This window comes from Antedon mediterranea, chromosome 1 (genome assembly GCF_964355755.1).
Source record: "Antedon mediterranea chromosome 1, ecAntMedi1.1, whole genome shotgun sequence".
Lineage (NCBI taxonomy): Eukaryota > Metazoa > Echinodermata > Crinoidea > Comatulida > Antedonidae > Antedon > Antedon mediterranea.
Genome location: NC_092670.1, coordinates 40,268,257 through 40,289,979, shown reverse-complemented (window position 1 = coordinate 40,289,979; position 21,723 = coordinate 40,268,257). Strand labels below are relative to the sequence as shown.

The 21,723-nt window shown below is 32.0% G+C and overlaps 3 protein-coding genes across 4 annotated transcripts in view; 1 reads left to right on the top strand and 2 right to left on the bottom strand.

The window, feature by feature from the left end:
- Window positions 1–2,911: 2,911 nt before the first annotated feature.
- LOC140050073 (F-box only protein 43-like) lies at window positions 2,912–7,074 on the bottom strand. The gene is made up of 5 exons (XM_072095085.1): window positions 6,955–7,074; window positions 5,024–5,728; window positions 4,564–4,660; window positions 4,309–4,455; window positions 2,912–3,978 (listed from the first exon to the last, which is right to left on the bottom strand). The coding sequence occupies exons 2-5, from the start codon at window positions 5,698–5,700 to the stop codon at window positions 3,736–3,738; spliced, it is 1,164 nt and encodes a 387-aa protein (XP_071951186.1). The 5' UTR covers window positions 5,701–5,728; window positions 6,955–7,074; the 3' UTR covers window positions 2,912–3,735.
- Window positions 7,075–11,203: 4,129 nt separating this feature from the next.
- Window positions 11,204–19,452, bottom strand: LOC140039969 (exocyst complex component 3-like). 2 transcript variants are annotated; one of them, XR_011842681.1, is made up of 20 exons: window positions 19,326–19,452; window positions 18,903–18,959; window positions 18,585–18,697; window positions 18,353–18,443; window positions 17,600–17,812; window positions 17,185–17,309; window positions 16,959–17,072; window positions 16,717–16,822; window positions 16,536–16,619; window positions 16,227–16,300; window positions 15,729–15,891; window positions 15,318–15,504; window positions 14,541–14,665; window positions 14,250–14,338; window positions 14,007–14,078; window positions 13,454–13,612; window positions 12,868–12,973; window positions 12,513–12,593; window positions 12,307–12,392; window positions 11,204–11,858 (listed from the first exon to the last, which is right to left on the bottom strand). XR_011842681.1 is itself a non-coding variant. In XM_072085562.1 (20 exons), the coding sequence occupies exons 1-20, from the start codon at window positions 19,401–19,403 to the stop codon at window positions 11,772–11,774; spliced, it is 2,217 nt and encodes a 738-aa protein (XP_071941663.1). In that variant the 5' UTR covers window positions 19,404–19,452; the 3' UTR covers window positions 11,206–11,771. The 2 variants fall into 2 exon arrangements, 1 of the variants encoding a protein (XP_071941663.1); XM_072085562.1 differs by having other exon boundaries at window positions 11,206–11,858; window positions 12,307–12,399.
- A 218-nt stretch (window positions 19,453–19,670) lies between these two features.
- LOC140039959 (dihydrolipoyllysine-residue acetyltransferase component of pyruvate dehydrogenase complex, mitochondrial-like) overlaps window positions 19,671–21,723 on the top strand; it is a 50,826-nt gene continuing 48,773 nt past the window's right edge. The window contains exons 1-2 of the mRNA XM_072085550.1: window positions 19,671–19,870; window positions 21,212–21,282. Of these exons, the coding sequence (XP_071941651.1) occupies window positions 19,737–19,870; window positions 21,212–21,282 (205 nt within the window). The 5' untranslated portion in view covers window positions 19,671–19,736. The remainder of the gene's footprint in view (window positions 19,871–21,211; window positions 21,283–21,723) is intronic.

The window sequence follows — 21,723 nt, the reverse complement described above, 5'->3', positions numbered from 1 at the left end:
GATAGTTCAAATTACACAGTAAAATCTCTATTCTTTTGTACACAAATTTTGTAAATAGAGGGGCATTTTAAAAAGCTACGAAAAATAAACAGTGGGGTAAAAAATGTTATCAGATGACTATAATAGGTAATATAACTTGAATATTACATTTCTGGAATTTTTATTCAACTTCAACTTTTTATTTTCATGCTATAGCAAAAATTATCCACCGTATATCCACCATCTTTTTTCACCTTCTAGGGAGTCACAAGACATGTTATTACATTAGGTTAACTACCTAACTACTGGAAAAAGGTCTTCCTGGTTTTTATGGAAGAATTTTGCAAAATTTTGTATTTGGCCATATTAAGGGAAATTCATGTTTTTTCGTGTTGATTTCTGTTACAAATATTTGATTTATGTACAATTAACCAAATATTATATTTAAAATTCATGCCTGTACCTGAGCTTTAATTAATGTACCAATAGAAATGTAATACTTACAATTGTATGTTCAAAATATTTTGAGAATTTGAATATTGATTGGTTATCTAAAGTTTGTAAAATGAAAGATAAAAAATTAATACAATTTAATTACAAATTTTTAAATAGAATTTTAGCAACAAACAAAAGGTTGTTTATATGGAAACTAAAGGATACTAATATATGTGGTAGATGTGGAGAGGTACAAGATGAGGAGCATATGTTTTTTTCTTGTAAATTTATTGAAGGTTTTTGGACAAAAATAGAGATTGTTTTAAAGGTACCAATCATAAAACATGTCTTTTCAAAATCTGGTAATTGGAACAAGAAATATTCTTACTGATTTTATATATACCTTTGCTGCTTTCACGGTTTATAAACAAAAAGATACTGGCTGATTTTACAAATAAAAGTTATTTTAATTTATGGAAATCTTTAAACAAGGAATTCTATTCAGAATAGAATGTGATATAGTTTATAAGAGAGAAAAGCATACAAAAATGGGAAAAAGTAAAAAATATTATTTTAGCAATTTAAAAATGTCACACAATTGTTAAATAATAACAATATAATAAATATGATTCCGACACAATACTAGTGTTCTAGTATTGTTTTTACCCTACCACTTTTATTTACTGGTGGTATATTAGTATATTTTATTTTGTGATGTTCTAATGGCAATAGTGAATCTATATTAAGTGATGTATATTTTGATATAACTTCAGTCTATTTTCTAAATACTTTAACTTTTTTATTTATGTAAAATACTCAAAATAACAAAAACATGAACAAAACTTAGCTGCAGAGAAAGTTTTCTACTGAAACAAAAGTTGTTGACAATGAATGTTGATATAGATTATTGTGATAATTGTAAGGAATTAAATAATTGTGAGTGAATCTCATAAAAGACAAAAAAAGAACAAGAAATGTAATACTGTACTTACAATTGTATGTTCAATGTTCTCTACACTTCAGCTGAAAGATGAATCTATCTGACAATGCAATGTTGAACACATCTCTTTTATGGAGATTGTTTGGGGAACAACCCAGATGTTTTCTAACCAAAACTATTCAACTAAAAGGTTTTGTAATCTGAATGTTACAAATTGCATTATGCTGAACAATATTTGAATATCGTATAAGTTTGTTTGAATATTTTTGATAAGTTGTTTAGCTAATTGATTCGTGAATGAGATGAAACTCTTTTTGTGAAAACGAAGACAGGATTGGATTTTCCTAACTACTAATTGATTCGTGATTGAGATGAAACACTTAGTAATTTGCTATTGGTCAAGACAGAAGGGGCAATTTGTGGTTTTTAAAAATTTTTATTTGTAGTAGCTAACTGGTTCGTGAATGAGATTAAACACTTTAGTAATTGTTTTTTATCAACGGGACAGAATGATAAGCTATGTAACTACTAATTTCCAGGCACAGTCTCTGTCTCCATGTTGTCCATATTATAGTCAAGTGTATAGGTGCGAATTATACGGAAAATATAGGTGTGTAGGAAATAGTATTTTTTCTAATAACTCTTTATAGAAAATAAAAGGTTAAAACATGCATACATAATTCTTTAAAACAAGTAAAAACAGTAAAATAACAAATTAAGTCAAAAATATATGTAAATTTAATGGCAAAAGGAGTGAAAATACAAAAGAATAAAACAAATTTGTAAAAGACCTAAGCACAGATAGTGACTAAAACAGTCATAACTTGGTATTTAGTGAACAGATATGCATTTCTTGGTAGTAGTAGTATGTGTATAGATTGTCTAAATCTAATAGTTTTTTAAGTAAATCCAACATTAATTGTTGATGTCATTTACAATTGGTTTGATTTTTTAATTATTTTCTACATTCATTAGAACATCGGATCGCACACGTTATTCCTTTATTTTATATGAGGATGTACATTAAGTTTCCTTTATTGAACTCCTGTCAGCTCTGCACAGTTATGACAGCCTTGACTTTGTTATTGATTTACTTACTTTAATATTGATGGGAATTATGTTTGGCGAAGCAATTTTTTGCATAGAGGGCAGCATAACTAAAATCATGATAATCAAGAATTTTATTTTATTTCAAAATTGTTTGAAATATTTGGGTTGTTTTCTTATTTTATGATCAACTATTGGTATTGTGGATAATAAATGACCAGCACGACTGTTGCATAAAGAAAGAAAATGTTGTGTAAGGTGTGATTTCTCCAAGATCATTAATCTCAAATTCAAAATTACTTCAAATGCCAGACATATTCAGTAAAAGGATTTACTAATACAAATAAATATAAATCAAGACAAATTTAAAATCATTTTTAGCAAAACTTTATTATAAGTGAAAATATATAATCAGTGTAATTACAAAAATATTTACACATTTTCAATTATACAAATTTTAAACAATTTATTACAAAAATGTACAACAATTTGATGATACCAACCAAACTGCTCCAAATAAACAGGTCATGGTATACTTTTAATTTTGATATTTATTATTTAATTGTATAAAAAAATCAGATTTGCTTGACCATGCCATTTTTATTACGCGCCATTCTACTACGAGCCTGTCAAATAAAAAAATCTTTTGCGTGTGGCAGCTGCATGACAACAAAAGGTCGCCGTTAGTGGTATGACAAGTAAGCTAAACTTTCTATAAAATGACAATATTGTGGTACAGGTTGCCAGCAACCTTAGGCTTGGGTCGCACTAGAGACTCAATACAAGTGATTTGACCAGTCACAAGCGATTATTCAAACTGTAACTTGTCATCGATCAACTTGCTGGAGTTGTGTCTACGACATTGCATTGTGTCTCTAGTGGGAGCCACGATTAACAAACTTTAAGGGAATCAACTAGTTACTGTTACCAGTTAATACTGTTACCAACTGTTACCAGTTAATACCGGTACCAGTTAACACCGTTCCCAGTTAATACTGTTACTATTTTAAAAAACTTTGAATGAAAATCACTTACACTGTACTGTAGATCAGTTTAAATGGAAATCACCAAATTGGTCTTTTATATATAACATTTCAGTTCGGATTAAAAATAGCTTAATTATATTAAGCACAATCATTGATTGAAACATTAAACTATTCGATCATCAAATTACTATTTAAATGTTCAATTCAAAAATTTATGAAATGAATATTTTGCAAAAATTGAGCAATTAAAATTTTGTGTCATAAAATACATTTCACAATTTAACATGTAATAAACACCAAACAGTTTGATAAATTGTATGTAACCATTACTACGCAAATTAAAAAAGCTCAAAGACGGCGTAGATTGTTTTTGCTATTTTTACTTCCGACGCCACCCCCTTTCTTAATTGTCCGCTTCTGACTAACTTTACATTTTCCGGTATGGAAGTTGATTTGGCAAGACACGCAGAAGTCAAACATACATGAACGCCGTTTACAATTACCTCGTTGTCTATTCATACTCAGTTTTGCTGGAGAGCAGCACCGCGGACATTTTAATAATACTTCATCAGACAGCAACTCAGAAGCGGCCTAAACAAAAACACATTTCTTTAAATATTCTACTTATACCAACTGTTTAAATCTAACAATATATTTTCATGCGAGGGTTAAATGGGGGGTAAAACACAGTACTTCTTATTTCTAAAACAATATCTAAGAAACTAATACTCTGTATTATAAGATAGATACTGTCAGACCAGAGCAGTATTGAAATATTAAATATTTATCTTTAATTCAATATTTCATAATATCATAGGCCAACTTAAAGTAACGCACCTTTTAGTCATTGTTAAGACTTTGGCTTATGATGATTTCCAGAAAATGAGCTTTGCATATTGCTTAATGAAGTTGGTTACATACCTTTGTGAACATGTTATGCTTGGACGATGACCAACAGGATGATGACCGACTAGACGATGGTGTTTTGAGAGGCGAGTGGCACTCTTGTACTGTTTTTAATGGTATGTTCATTGAAGTTGTTAATTTCGTATTTCTCCTGTAATTTTCCTAAAAGAAAAAAATTCATATTAAAATGTATAAAACATTGCGTTTATATTCTGAAAGACCAAAAGATGTGAATCAGTAAGTACTGTAATGTAGTATTTTTTTATGTACCTTATTTCTTTGAGAGATTATCGATTGTTTCATAATATCTTGAATTAATTTGGAATCTTCGCTGAATTCTTTCCATGAACTACAAACACAGGAAAAACTTAAAAAAAGAAAACAAATTATAAGTGTTAATTATTTATTGACATGGCAGGGTCAACAAAAGTGTGGCGATTACTAGATGCAGCATTATGGGAGCTGCTCATACTGGCTTGATGATGTTGGGTCGTTGAAAAGCTTTTAGCTAATGAGACACATCACATTCTCCTGCTGGCCGATGTTTGGTGGATCCAATAGAAAATTGTGTATGTAAATGAATGAAATTATAAATCTATAAAAACAAATTTGCAAGGAATGTTGGTCAAATGTCAAATAAAAACAGTAAAATTAAAAAGAACTTATCACAAAAATAAGATTTTTTTTTCCATTTAAATTCAAGCTACAGCAGTATACTACTGGTGTTTACCTTTGAATATCATCAGGGCTTAGGTAAGACACGATTTGGTCAACGATATTAGGTTCCACATTTAACAATTCTGATATAACGTCCAAATGTCTTAACCCCATTTTCTTGCCAATTAAAAAAGTACTGTCTAGCGAGGAAGAAATATATCCGCTATCAACTAGAAATTTGTCTAGCGAACTCTGATCAAATGAAGATAAACGTTTGACGAGCGATAATGGTGGTTCTTGTGTTTGATCAAATCCGTCATCACTTGATTTTATTTCTTTTTTATAGTTTTCTAGACTAGATTCTTCATTATTTTCTGGTTCATCAAATAGATTTTTGGCAAGGTCTTTTAGGTTGATTTCTGAGTTAAGTCCATCGATATTGATTTCTTTTGACTGTATAGGGGTCAACCAGTCATCTGACATCCAAGGTTTTGAGTCCGTCTCCTGAAGTAATGAGTTTACGGAATGATGGCGGAATGCCCACGGTGTACTCGTTAAAATTGGTGATTCGCCGTGTGTTTGCTTTGTGCATTTAAAATGAAATGGTGACGTTAATCCTAAAATGTTTGAGTTTTGTCTTTCTGGTGTAGACGTCTGACTTAGCGGCCATGTTTGAGAGCGTTTTGACATGTTTCTGACTGAAGACTGCTTTCGTGATCGCTTCGTACAAGAAGCAAATGCCTCTGCCATATTGGTGCACTTTATTTAATTTTTTATACTGAAAAAGAAAAAAATACTAAAATAAAATACCAACAATATATTATTTGTTGTACACTATTATGCTGGGATATGACCGGTTGGACCACCGACAAGTTGAGCCGCCGGTGATTTCTATGAAACGCCCAGTGCATGCGTCTTTTACTACATTTCGCGTAGTGATTAGGGTGGTGTCCTAGTACATAAGTTCATGGTTGGTTTATTGTGTCATGAAAATAAATAATATATAATTACATATTACAATTAACAACACAGCAAAGGAAAGTAGTAATATTTAATAATTTAATTGTTTTTAATCTTTCGAGGAAAAAATTCAGTGCACTCCATAATTTTTCTTGCGTGTAGGCCTACCACGTAAAGTCACGTTGTCTCTCAGGACTAATTAATAGAGTATTAACATTCTTCGAATGAGGTTAAATAAATATTATTTTTTATTTATTAATCTTTTAATATCATATTTTATTGAATTTTACAATGTTAATTAATACACAAAATATTTTACTAAAAAACATGATTTTATGTAATTATTTTACCGAAAAATGGAGTAGGCCTAGTTCATACAACTGCCGACTGAGGGGCAACATGTTTACGTCATTTTTGGCTTAAAAAAAACGATCACTTCGGTGATGTTTTAGGCCTTATATTTTGGAATCTACAAGCCAGATTTTCATAATTATTTCTTTAATTATAATATTTAATAATATATATACTAAAAACCATGATATATAAACGTTTGAATGTACATCGTTATCCCTAATAATATAAATAGAACGAGCACCGGCGAAACTTAGCATCTGGCGTTCCATAAAAAATAACGTTTTTCTGGCGGGCGGCTCAACTTGTCCATTATGCTGTATGTAGGCAAAACAAAAATTATTTTTTTATTTTTTTACACAGCACCAGCTCCACCAAAGTAGCTAATTACTAAACAAAAAGAGTAGGCCTAGCCTAACTGATACCTTATAATTACTTGATTTATAAATGTATTAACAACTAATTTTCAGAATTAGAGACCAAATATTATTTGCTTGGCAAGGCTAAAAATTGGCGCCGCAACACGACCCCTTCCGCCCGGCTATCGATCGGATCGATCAGTACACAAGCTGATCAGAACAACAGAGAGGGCCTTCCACACACTGGCATTTTTGTTCCAGCAATACTAAAATAAAAATGCCTGAGAAATTTTGCAAAATGAGATAATAATATTCAATTAATTATATAGTGTACCTTGAAAATTATATTATATAAATATAGTCGTAGTGGTTCCTATAATATAGCAAATAGTTAAACAAAACATTTGTTACAAAAGTATCTGTCCGTCGTGTAAACAGTACACCACAACCTTCCCTCTTGGCGCTCAGTTTTCTTTGATTTGGAAGTCGATTATTGATTTCAAGTTTCGCGGACTCCCAATCATAATCTTCATAGTCCAGCCGTTTAATGATTAATCTTGAAATACAGCTTAAATTGTTTTAAATATTTTTACACTTTTGGGTATTGAGTAAAATGTTTTAAATTTATTATTTTTATAACGGTATGTTATTACCAAAATAGTGATCTTTTTTACCTTATTTATTGAAAAATATTGAAATATTCAATAGTTACAATTTAGGTAAAGTCTGGAACTTACAACTAGGTTTGCCCAATCGTCGTCAAGAATTTCTAAGCAATCAATCGACCGTGCGCGCGGCGTGTGAGCGAGGCCTACAGATTAACATTGGACGGTAATTTTATTGAAATTTCAGTTATTTTAACCAAAATGATGAAGTACCATGTAAACTAAGGAAATTATAATGTTCTGGCGCAAATATTTATAGCTTATTATGATTATTTAAAGTGTTTGGTAGCGTTTTGAGGCCTGTTAGTTAGCCCACACATACCACTCACTGACACCGACAACATATGATATAGCCTAGGCCTAGCCCTAGGCCTAAGCCTAGGTAGATAGTGCATGAAAAAAGCCTATCATAACTAGGCCTAGTCTGACTGAACTGGGCCTAGGCCTACTGTATACCCACAGTTTAATTGAGTAGCATTCTTGTTGTCTGAACTATTGCAATGGAATTATCTTATGTAATATTACGATTAAAATAATATGAATATGATCATAATAATATTTTCTATAAATCAATTAATTTTGATTAAAAAAGTCAAGATACTTTTCATTAAGATTAAGAATAATAAATTGACCTTTTTCAGGAAACACTTAATTAAATTAAAAACAACAGTGGTAACACCATGGAACAAGGTAAAGATGCCGCACCACCAGCCCCACCCATAAAACAGGCTATGATCTATATATGTGGAGGTAAGTATGTCACTCTAAGTACTCATTAGACCTCAATATAGCAAAAAAAAAGTACTCATTAGACCTCAATAGCAAAAAAAAAAGGTCTTGCAAAAAAAGATCCCATGACAACCTAAAGTGCATACACTGGGCAACTACAGTAAGCAGGGATTGTCTTTAAAATGTTTTTCTGACCTTTTGAGTACAAATCTTACAACTAGTTGACTAAATTCAGAAAAAAAAGGGGTGGGGACAATTTTTTTTTGGGGTGGGGGATTCTGTAAGCATTGCCAGGGAGTCTTCATTAATTATTTACCATAAATACAGCACATTCTAATATTTAGAATGTTAGAAACATGAGATGATTGATTGATAGTATTTAAAATTATTTTACATTTCTAACTATGGTTTCAATAGCCAATTCCTTTATGGTACAATACATTTAAGTGGCCCAGGTCATAAAAAGTCCAGACAAAGACATGGGTCAGTTTTTAACGACCTATTAGCAATATTATGCAAGAACCTTTTCATGTATACAATGGAAAACTTATTCCATGGATACTTACTGTTCAAAATGCACTATCTCCACCCATGCTTGTCTCAACATTTCTCTTTTATTCAAGTGAAACAAACTAAATTGTTATATTGTTTTCGTTCTAGCACAAGTTAAAGAATATTAAATATGTTTGTAACAGGTTCTACAAAGTAATTACAAAATATACAAGTTGTTGTTTTGGTACAGTACTTGTTAATGACATTGACTTTTTGTTGAGATCATTAATAGTCAAACAAAGATGTTGTCATATTATACTGTAGTCTGTGTAAAATTTAGTAAATTTTAACTGTTAATTTTATTTTATAATCCTTTTGATGGTTTGTGTTTATTTTACAAGTTATATATTGACCAGAATTAGTTTTATTAATTAAACTATTATTATTCATTAATTATATTGTATGTAATTAGAGCCACATCCAATTTATATACAGTAAATTAACAAAATAAACATTAAAATTAGAGTTCAAAAATTGAAACAACTGTAAAGAAATAAAAAAAATGTGTAATTTTAAATTAAAAAAAAATAAAATAAAAAACAAGACAAGGTAATAGAATTTATAAAACCAAATTATTTACAGGTAAAAATTTTATTTTCAGTAAAAATAATGCAGTGATAGTTTGCAATATGTATTTTGAAGGCATACCTTTAAATAATCTAACGGTTTGTCTACACTAACATTTTATGTGACAAAAAATGTGATGTGCTCATATATGGATATGATGCTGTATCACTACCATATTTGGGCATATCACTACCATATTTGGCCACATCACTTTTTTTTTCTCAAAGTAGTTTGATAGTGTAGACAGAGCTTAATAAAAAGGGAAAATATCTAAAAATTATGTGTTTTTGTTGATTAGAATGTCATCAAGAGAATGAGATAAAACCAAGAGATCCAATCAGATGCAGAGAATGTGGTTACAGAATAATGTACAAGAAAAGGACTAAAAGAAGTATCCTTTATGATATTAATAATGTTAGTTTTAGTTATTTTGTTATTCTTTTTGTTATTACACTTTATATTAATATTCCATGATATCTTTATATATCGTCCCCCCTGAAAAAATAATTTGTAAAATTTGTTGATTGTTGAATACGCCATTGTAATGTCACATACTGTAATTGTAAGTTATTCACTTTTAACAAAAATTGAAACTGAAAAAAAAAACCACCTTAATTGAAAGCAAACAATAGTATTAACTAGTAAACCAGAATACTTTGTTTTGGTCTTTCTATATCATTATGATGAAATCATTATTGTTTTTTTTCTACACAGAAGTGAATAACTTGATTAAAACTGCAAAATGTTTTTGAGGACAATACATCTTTGTGAAATTTCTTGTAATTTCATTTGTAAGAAGTACTGGTACCAGATAAGTACTGGTACCAGATTAATGGATTAATGGCTGCCAATTATTTATTTGTTGTCTACATTTGTATGATAGTTTTTAAATTATGTTTTTAACCTAGTAAAATCCTCCATGGTTAGGTGATCATTTTAAAAAGCAATTTAGGTTCCCATGTGAGAGATTGCTTTTGAGAATATAAGTGAACCATGGAGGCCACGAGTGAACAGTTTTTTGCAGCTCCCTGATTAGGGTACAGTTCTTGAAAGAAAGAAAGTTAGTGAGTGACTTAGCAAAGAACAAAGGGGCTGATTAGTAATTAGAATACCAGCCTGTTGTTGTCAGATAAGTACAATGACTTCCTTTCACAATTGTAAGCTGTATCTAGATAGCATGTAGCCTTCATTAATATTCAAGCCTTCATTACTATTCATGCATCATTTGTTAACTCTCATAATGCAATATTTAATTTCTTACCAGTTTATTTTTTTAGTTTTTAATTTTTGTTAAATCACTTTTAATGTAATTTTGTTTTTATTTTAGTTAAAATATAGTTAAATCACTGTGAAGTGTTAAAATCGATTAAAAGAGAGATATTTTTACCTAACAGCTATTAACAAAACCACTGAAGATAGTGTATAAATAACCTGGCAACTTTCTATTAACAAAACCACTGAAGATAGTGTATAAATAACCTGGCAACTTTCTATGTAAACCACTGAAGATAGTGTATAAATAACCTGGCAACTTTCTATGTAAACCACTGAAGATAGTGTATAAATAACCTGGCAACTTTCTATGTAAAAAAAAATGTTTCAGTACTGTTTATCAATTTAATAGCTTAGAACATTTTTATAATAATTACACATTTTTCTTAACCAAACGTTACAGTGGTGGTTTTTGATGCAAGGTGATGCCTTTAGATGCTGTAATTATGTAAGATACACACCAACGGTCAGCACAAGTCTCAAACGTTTCAGGAAAAAAAATTTCTGCTGGTCAAAGTCACCACTTCTACTCACTATTAGACATTGACAAAATTTCTCTACTTTGGATTATCCAAACATTGAATGTCTGAGATCAAGATTACAAAATCTTTCACTGGCCTGCATGTGTAAATGAAGTTGACCAGTGGAACTTGCTACTGTCCAAGTTGACGGTCAGTGATGTAAGAACCAACTCAACTGAACCAACCTTCTAGGCAAGCAATTACTTAAAACATGTGTTGACATTTTTTTAAAAAGGTTTGCAACTATTTAGCCTATTCTTATGCTGTATGTATCGGAAAGCTTTGAAGATACTGAACAGTTTAAAATACATAAGTATTGAGAATGCCTATATTCTATTTTGTACAACTACTGTAATGTAATAAACACAGATACTACAAAACATGGATGCTTTAACATGATTTATTATTTGCATTCTATATAGGTTATCTATAATTACATTATATACATGGTTCATATTCCAATATTTTGATTAAAATCTCGTTTGTAGAACTCTAACTAAAGTAAGTCTTCCAACATCATCTCGTTTGTAGAACTTTAAAGAAAGTCTTCCAACATCACCAGAATCGAAACTGGTGACATAATGTAGCAAGTAAACTTGTGTTATAATTCAACTTTATCCATCACATAATCATGCAACCTTTTTTAAAGCATGCAAATCTATTTTGATATGAGTTTTAGTCGTTGTTCAGTGTTTTTTATTAGACTTTAAAGGTTGCTGTACTTGAATGCCATCAGAGATATGGTTAAGTCCAAATACTTCCATCCTGGTAAATTGCAGCCAGTTCTTTCCTCTTGTATGCATTTGTGCAGCAGCTTCTTAACTTAAGTCTTCTCAAAGTTTATTTTATTTAGTTCTAATTTCTGAAAATATAGTTCTTTGTTGTTGGCCAAATCTTTGCCTGTCATCCTCTTCAAGGGTGTCGATCACCATCTGAAATGGAAGTTTAATATTTTGTTATTTGAAGTTATATATTACGATTACAAATAATGAATATGAAACAATAGCAATTGAAGTTTCATGACAGTAAATTGGCAAAGACCAAGGCCCAAGAACGATACGATATAATGCTGTTGATGGATTGAAAGCATGTAGAGGCAGACTCTGAACTAGATTGCAGAAACCTCTTTAGAATATAATTAAAGGCCAATTGACACAGATAAGCGGCAACGATAAGTGAAAAACCACGTAGCTTGTACCACATAGAATCTGTATCCGTGCTTCGTGTAAATGGTCGTAAAGGATAACATAGACTTGATACAGTATTTTCATTACCGTCACCGCTCGTCTGTGCAAATTGGCCTTAAGGATGATTATAAATTAGGTTCATTTTGTGCACACAACAGGATAAACATGTAAAATAAACACTAAATAATCTTACCTGTCTGGCATTGGATGTTCCCAAGTCTTCTCGCATTGCTAACAAGTTGATCACATGATCTGTTCGGACATCAGGATATTTGCTGACTAAACCCTGGAAAAATGATAACAACGTTAATAACAATTTACAACATTAAGATAAAGCATATTGAAATATTAAAAATGTTTATATATTTTTTTATTCAAATACATTGAAAGAGAACGTACCGATATCTCAAGAGAAAGTAAGGATGTATCTCTGAGTCTAATGAGCTCCACCATCACAGACACAGCATCAATAGGAGAAGACTAAAAAGAAACATGACTACATTTAATTTGACCACCAACAACTGGACATTCTGTTTGGTCCCTTGACCACCGACAATTAGAGTTTCAATCTTATGTTGCCTTCATTTTAATTACAGTTTAACCCCTCCTTTGGGACACTTACAGTAAGGGGAAACATTTTTTTGGGTCCCAAATTAATAGTATCTAGTATTGAATTAAAATGAACCCGTTTATCACCTAAACAAATGACTAACTACATTTGCTATATTTTATGTAGCATTAAAATAAAACAAACCCCTTCATCTCCAAGTCTCCTAAACAAATTACTAATTTGTTCAGATTCTTTGCAAATTTTCTCTGATGCAGTTTTCCTCTCCTCATAAGTCTTGAATATCATTCGTCTACATGAAAACAAAGTCAGTATAATATTATGGTAGTGATATGCCCAAATATGGTAGTGATATGGTTTACGTCTCGGATAAATAGTCATTTTGTCTTGCAAGATCACATGACTACAAAGCTTGATTTGATTGGCTGAGGTCACAAACTTCAGAACACTAGTTTTTCTGTAGTCTGTCTAAAGCCTTGTCTTCACTATCAAACTTATGTGACAACAAATTGTGATGTCCCCATATAGACATGATAATGTCACAACACTACCATATTTGGCCATATCACACCTTGTTGTCACATAAAGTTTGATAGTGTTGACAGAGCTTAAGAAAGGTTATGGAATGCAATTTTGTATATTTTGCCAGTATTTATTTTTTTTAAATTTTATGACGTCGTCTTCCGTTCTGTGAAATGGAACGAGTGTGAACGAAGCTTTACTAATCAGTGGTATTTGTTGGTACTTGTGTTTGATTCCTGATAATACTTACTTTTCAATGAGTGCCGTGATGTACGCTAATGAGACCCGCTTTTCTGCTTCTTTCATTATTGAAACGAAGTACCGTTTACGTAGATGTACAAAATCATTGTAATAATCTTCCACCGTCACACAAATTGTGTCAACAGAGGGCGACCCGTTTATCTGATACCTAATAAAAAATGTAGTTATTTCTTATTAGCTTTTTGGTAAAGATATTTACTAGAGACCAACAATATATTGTGCATGTATGTTTTATTACTTAAGTAGCTCACAAAAACCTACATATTGCTGTGTCAGCTCCCACCTTGTGAAATCCGACAGTGAGCTAATTTTAACTCCTTTAAAACCAAACTGAAGACTTTTCTTTCCCAATTTTTTTTTTATATTTTACATTATATACAGCACATCGATAGCTAGGTTATATGCTCCATATAAGAATTAACCTTAAAGTACTGTTTTTTCTACTGTGTATTTATATTGTTTATGCGGTAGAAATTGATATTTGCCCTTGATAGCATCAGTAGCAATCAGTGGTAGTTAGTAGTAGTATGCTGTTGTCTTACCAAGATCTAGTCAACAGCTGGTAGTTGTGTGGTTCTAAATCAAGAAAAACCTCATCCAACAGAAATCCAAGACTAGAGTAAAAAAATAGAGTTACATAACAATTTCATCATTAGGTTTTTAATCAGCATTATAGTACATTGTTTAAACTTGTCCAGTAAACAAGTCTAGCAATTCTGATTTCCTGCCTTGTTTCATTTATATATTCTTAGGAGAGCTCTGAAAAAACTCAAAAAACGACTTACCATTCGCCAGCCAAGCAATCAAAGGCATCCATTAGACTCTGGAAAACAGTTGTTGACCCTTCCCCTGGTGGCTGGTTCAGATGACGACGCTTTAAATAAAAAAAACAAACAAACAAAAATAGTGAATGATTAAACTAATTTAGCTTACTAGAAGAGAAGCTACTTTTAAATATGGTAGTGATATGACATCATCTTGTCCATATATGGGCACATCACATGTTTTTGTCACATAAAGTGTGATAGTGTAGACAGAGCTTAGTATCTGTATATTTAGAAATTGAACATGCTTACCTCAAGTTGCCTTGTGAAGTCTTCAAACTGTTGAAAGCCGTTGATTACTGCCACCATGTACTGGAAGTAGTGACGTGGTTGACTGCGGTCCTGCATGTGCTTATCCTTATACGTTCTAATAGAAGCTGGTGTAAATAAATAGCATGTTTGTATTTGATATTAAAGTTAAGCTAGTTTCACAAAAAAAGTTTTTTTTGTCACATAACGTTTTATAGTGTAGAAAGAGCTTTAACAAGTTTTCAATTTAGATTCAGAAACCTAAATTTGACATTTTTTACTCATCAATATTGTAGTTAATAATATTTAGCATCTTACTGGTTTGTTTTAAGCTCTGTCTACATTATTAAACTTTATGTGATAAAAAAAAAAGTGATGTGCCCATATATGGACATGATAACATCATATTACTACCATATTTGGACGTATCACTACCATATTTGAGCACTTCATACTTTTATGTCAAACTAATTTGATAATGTAGACAGAGCCTTTAGAGTTTCTTTTTGTTTAAAATTACAATATATTTTAATTACATCTATAAAATGCAAATTGCATTTTATAGATGTAATTAATTGCATTGCAATGAATTCTTGTCGAACAGATTTCCTCATCTATACCATTAAACCTCTGTCTACACTATCAAACTAGTTTGGAAAAAATAAAGTTTTATAGTGTAGACCAAGCTTTATAAATATAATAATCATTTATACAACTCAATGAATTATTGTAGCACATATTTCCTCATCTATACCGTTTATATTAAACTTAAAAACTTACATCTATAAAACTCAATGAATTCTTGCAGCACTTCCACACACAATAAAAGCACTTTGGTGGTGAGATCTTTACTGATTTGAGCGGCTACCTGCATGTTCTGCTCAATCATCTGGAACACGATTACAGGCAGCGACGTATGAAGGTAACTCTCCTTGTCTGCCTCTGGCGGAACCTCTCGATACCATTCCTATTTAATGATGAAACCTAACTTTCAATTTGACCTATGACCTATGGACATTGCATTGTTGAAACTAGAATGTGTCAAAGCTGTATCAAGGAATTGAGTGAGGAAGCACACCCCAATATCCATCTAAGTGCACAACGAATTAACTGATGTAACTACAAGAGTACTTAGGTTGTCAGAAAATTGAAAGCTCCCTAGGCTAGTAGAGTCAAGAATGTAGCTCTAACCTTAATATCTGTATCCAAGGTATTGTTAATCCATTTCTGGATGTTAGCGTGTAATGTCTTTAAGTACTGTTGTTGTAGAGTCTCAACTTCACGAGGGGGCAGCAAAGGCTCTAATAATTTCACCTCTATATTTAGCTCATGATGCGCCATCAAGTTTGGCCCACTAAAAAAGAATATTATCAGGTTTGTTTATAATGAGACCTGGTACAGTTTTCTCAGACTTGAGACTGATACGGCACAAATATTACAGAATTTGTTTGAAATGCGAAAAGTTAAAAACTGGTCTGAAGAATTGTCACTATGAATGAAGAGTGCCTCAAATCTGCATGCACTCATTTTATGACATGGGATGCGACGCCAACTTGCCACTCAACTTGTCTAAGATACCACCAAAATAGTAAGATACCACCAAAATAGTAAGATACCACCAAAATAGTAAGATACCACCAAAATAGTAAGATACCACCAAAATAGTAAGAGAAACAGTAAGGTACTTACATATATTCTGTAAGCCACGTTAGCAGTGAAATGATTTCATTGTGTTCCAGCTCATCACATATCATGTTTTGCAGCTGTAATAAAACATATAATTTACTTTAATTCAAATTAATTATCAAATATTTTCAGCATATTTTAAAGACACTGAATACTTATCAGTATACCGTATGAGAGTGAAGTGACACTTTGTAAGTGTTTTTGTTAGTTTTTCATTTATCTGTTTTTGTATATCTCAGAACAACCATAATTTTCCACTGATGAAGATGAAGGGGTTGCATTGTCTAGTTGAATTTGATGTTTTTTACTTACATGTATTGAGAGTGAATCCTTGTACGTTTTCACAAAATACTCAAATATTTTGTAGCTAGGTGGAAAACAAGGGCTGCATAGATGCTGAAAAAATATGAACACAAGATGTCATTAAGTTTTTAGTTTTCTGGTGTTTGCAGAGTTTACTGAATGGATAATATAGATTCATGACTGCACTAACTTTTACAACTCTGAGATCTTCCAAGATAATTTGCCTCGTTAACTCTAGATGGCGCACTAACCACATCCGATCTTGGCTTCGATCTTCAAGTTGATTGCCTTCAATTCTAGAAAATATTAGACAGATTGTCAAAGAAACGTAAAAAATAAATACTAGCTACTACTGTGGTAGTTAGTAGTAAACGTTATGTTATGTATATGTAAATTAGATTAATTGAAAATGTGTAGGAATGTTTTTTTTACCTGTATGTGACACATTTCTCAAGCTCATGAAACATCTTTTCCTTCCATCTCTTTGGTCGACCAGGAGCATGAAATTTAACCATACGCTCTTTGTTTTGACATTCATTGTCTAGTCTGAGAAAAAAACATTAATTGATGAAATTTGATGATAAAAACACACACTGAAACACATAATCTGTGAAATCAGGGAAGAGTGAAATAACAATTTATTAAATTAAATAATTACTTCTCTTCTCTTTCAATGATTCGTAAACACGTAACAACTTTAGTTGGTTCATTCCTCACAACCATAAACACATTCTGCATTAGGTACTTTATCTGTTGGTACATATTCCCAGATAATTGCTCTACCTACAAAATGAGAACGTTTACAAAATAATATATTGCATAATGTACAATGTATATATATAGCAATTAATGACGCTTTTCTGTATGTATAATGTTTAATACAGACAGTCAAGATGCTCATAAATCTGTGTACACTATCAAACTAGTTTGACAAAAAAAGTGTGCTGTGCCCAAATATGATAGTGATATACCCAAATATGGTATAGTGATATGACATCATCGTGTTCATCACATCACATTTTTTTTTCACATAAAGTTTGATAGTGTAGACAGAGCTTAAAAGACCAAGCTACCTTTGAGAAATAGCGCTCCAGTAGATGGATATCTGTAGGATTTTCAGACGGCTGCTTGTGTAGTTCAAATAACAGGTCGTTCCTAGACTGTTCCAAGTCCATCAGGCCTTTGTGAGCAAGCAGTAACTGTCCGTCTTCTATCTGACGTTCTGTTCTCTCAATTGTCTCTGGTACTGTAAAGATGTGTTTCAGATTCTCTACTGCTGCTGCGAGCTGCAAGAGGAATAAGTATTTAAAAACAATTTAAAAAGTGAAAAATTTGAATTCAAACTTGTCAGTAGTTGCAATTGATAATTTTTGTAAGCTTCTGTCAAAGTACAACTTTGGGGACATATGTTTTATACAAAAAGAGTCCAGTGTGAAAACACAGCTTTAAAGGTCCTAAATTCTTTCACACTAAAGCATAAACTTAGTTTAATATTAAGTAATACAAATTATTATATTTAAATATTTATTATAATGTTATAAACCTTTTCATGTCTCATTGTGCAATTTGGGATTGGACCATTCTAGAGGTGTTTACCACCTGTTGGTCCCATCCTTCACTGAATGTTCTTTTTTTATGTTATGTCTTTTTCTTTCTTTGTATGTACATTTTTGTGAGAATTTGAGTAAATAAATAAATAATAAATAAATAAAATGCATTTTGAAAACCACACTTTTGGCATTTTTAGTTAGTTGATTATTCTATACTTCATAAACTGCATTTTAAACCATGTACTGCCTTTATGGCTTTTTAATGTACGTCCATACCTGACTATGTTCATTGGCAACCTCTCTTACAGACGTCAATTTCATCGCTAATTCAGCACATTCTTGATATTTTTCATTTACCTCTACTGTGCTACACAGATCAAAGAAAGAAAAAAAGGCATTCAATTATTTACAGTGGCTAAAAAAATAAATGGTCATGTTTCCACAGCAAAAAATTAACCGTAAGTTAACTGTGTATTCTGACATTTTGTGTGTGTGTTGTGTTGTATACCTTTGCCTTATTTCTTTGATGCCTTCATGAGCGCTGCGTAGCTGCATCAATCCTGTTTTAACGCCATCAAGCTGAGACTGCATTGCTGTTTTCAAACGAGCTTCTACAGATGCCTATGTTAGCAACATAAAAACATAATACACCTTAAAATAAGTATACAACACGTTTTGACTTTTCATTGTGAAATGCAGATTTTGTTCAAAGTGCGAACTCTTGCTGGTTTTCCATGTCATATGTGTAGTAGTACTGTATTTGTTGTTTTTCATGTTTATAAATTGTTTTTGTTAAATACTGTAGATAAATTCAAATTTTACTTGCTTTTTTACGAGCCTCTCTTCTTCGATATTGTTCTACCTTCTCCAACTGATCAGGTCGCTGAAAAATATGATACAGGTTACTAGGTATTTTACAGATATTATTCATAGGTCTAGCCTACTAGGCTAGGCCTCCTACTCTTCCTTAGCTAGAAAAAAGATGGTGAAAAAATCTCTAACAAACATAATTCTGAACATAAATAAACAATTTCACTACAAATATGAATAATGAATTTTGTCCAGTTGGTTAATCAGCCTATTTAATACAAGTGTAAAGTCTAGGCCTCCACAAACGTAATCTTCCTAGGCTGAAGGACTGCACTTTACCGCCGGTCTGACACTTCCTCCAACCACAAATCGAAGCCTAGCATTGGCCAACGCCCATTTATTTATGATTATTGCCAAACTTATACATAATTTTGTCTACCTTAAGCATATTCTCTACATGCTTTCTAGCAGATTCTAAAGCATCTAGTTCTGCTTGCCCAAAGTCGTCAGAATACATTGTTGACGGTTTGTTTTTATTTTGATTTCTTTCAATATTACCGTCAACACAAGGCTGACATTTTGTTACATGTCTCCTCGTTCTACAGGAAGTCTGTGCATTTCAAAATACATTACATTTTAAACAATTAGTAAATATTATATCTAAAATATTTTAACTAAATTATTATTAAATATAGAAATTATATTTTCCAAACTATTTATATTTTTGTTGTTCTTTAAAATGACATTGACATAAATTTATTATAATTATGTTGGACCGGTGGTCAAAGGTTACCTGACGGCAATTTTAATTTTGACTTGCCTGGGAAATTTTTTCATAAAATTCAACATTATGCAGAGAAATATATCAAATTGCGTACTCAGAGCTTGCAGAAAGCAAACTCTACAAACTTTGCCAAAGCCAAGAATTAATAATGTAGCGTATATTGCAGCTAGAAGAGGCTTTAAAACACTTCGTTCTGTCAGGTAGGCCTCACATTTTTTTACACCACATTAACTGTGCGATGGTAGCGGGCGCCGGTAGTGTCTGAAGCGGTCGCAGAATACGATGTGCCGTAATAAATCTAGGCCTAGCCTAGGACATTCACAAAAGTTTGTTTTGTCAATTTAGGACACATCATCATATGACATATGATTATATATTATATCAAAACAATATAATTGAAGCATAACACCCTATAATCTTAGTATATACATATAGCCGGCCTAGCTCATTTCATATAATAAAATATTCGCCGTGGTTAGGATTCCGGCACCGGAACTCAACTGCCCACCGTTAGGGAATCCGACACGCTATTGCGCATGCCCAGAGCTCTGGGAAGTGAATTATAGCTTGCACTAATAGTGCCACACACACCACCACCACAGCAGAGAGAGTCGGAGTGTTATAGGGATTTACTGTAGCCCAGATATAATAATAGTCGTTGCGCGAGCGAGAGAGCGATGGATGAAACTTGGCCTATGCCATACATGAATGAATGAATTAATAATTAAAATAATACTACGCCACGCGTTAAAATAATTATAATGATATTAATAAAGTATCAGTATCTATCTAAGAATCGTAATGCTGTTTTTAGCGTTGCGACCCTGACTTTCCGAACAGTTTTTTCACATCCACGCGGTGGCTGCCGTCAACAAATCAACTTGTGATTGCATGTTGTTATGTACAGTAGCCTATAATGCGTTATGAAAAATCATAAAACTAGTCATGTAATTATATAATTTATAATGATATGAAGTTTATATATGATGAATGAAGCAACCACTTTTTAATTACAAAATAAATAGGCCCCACTGGTCACGTCTAACTGGTAGACCTAGCCTAGATTAGTGGAAATGATCCATCGCTGTTGGAAGTATATAGAGTCGCCGATTACCTCGCTCTGGGCATGCGCAATAGCGTGTCGGATTCCCTAACGCTGGGCAGTTGAGTTCCGGTGCCGGAATCCTAACCACGGCGTAAAATATTATAATGTAATGAATCATAAATAATGAATAAATTAAAAAGTATAAATAAATGATATACAAATTATTAATTATAATTTTGTTTACAATCATCAATCACAAAAAAGTAACATTTGCTTATTTCCTTCATTCATCTTATTATATTATTTATTAATATTTATATAGAAACTATATGTGTTTAGCAAATCACTGTTCTACTATCCAAGTAGGTTCATAATATAAAGGCAACCACACAGAACCCACTACCCTGCTGCTAGGCAAACTTCTTAACCACAACTCCACTGTCATACCGAAATACTGTACAATATGAATATTAAACATATTTTTTTTCATTTACAGTTTTGCTGACCAATCCAGAAAATGCAATCAAACTGTCCTCAGATTGTCTAGTCGCCTGTATTCAAGTGATGGTAAAATAGACTAGTAATATTTCAAACTAACTCATTACATACCTACTATACAAAATAATAACAAAACAAATGTTTTTTTTAATTTCATACGCATCCAACAGCGCGGTAACTTTCCAATTACAGGATGGATAACTATTTTATTTTCCAATTTATCATGCCTATAAAGTCTCATTTGAGGCTTATGGAGAGTTGTGAGGTACAACCCTGGCACTATGTCATGATTGAACCCTGGACCTTGGGATTGGAACGCAAACATGTTAACCACCAAGATACAGCGCCACTTTTAAAATGATGAGAGGAGTTGAAAAAGTCGTGAGTTACAACCCTGGCACTAGGTCAGGATTGAACCCTAGACCTTGGGACTTTTAAAATGATAATAAATACTGATTCATGTTGCCTATTGCCTCCTCACAGGTTTGCCAGGTCATTTTATTGTAACAC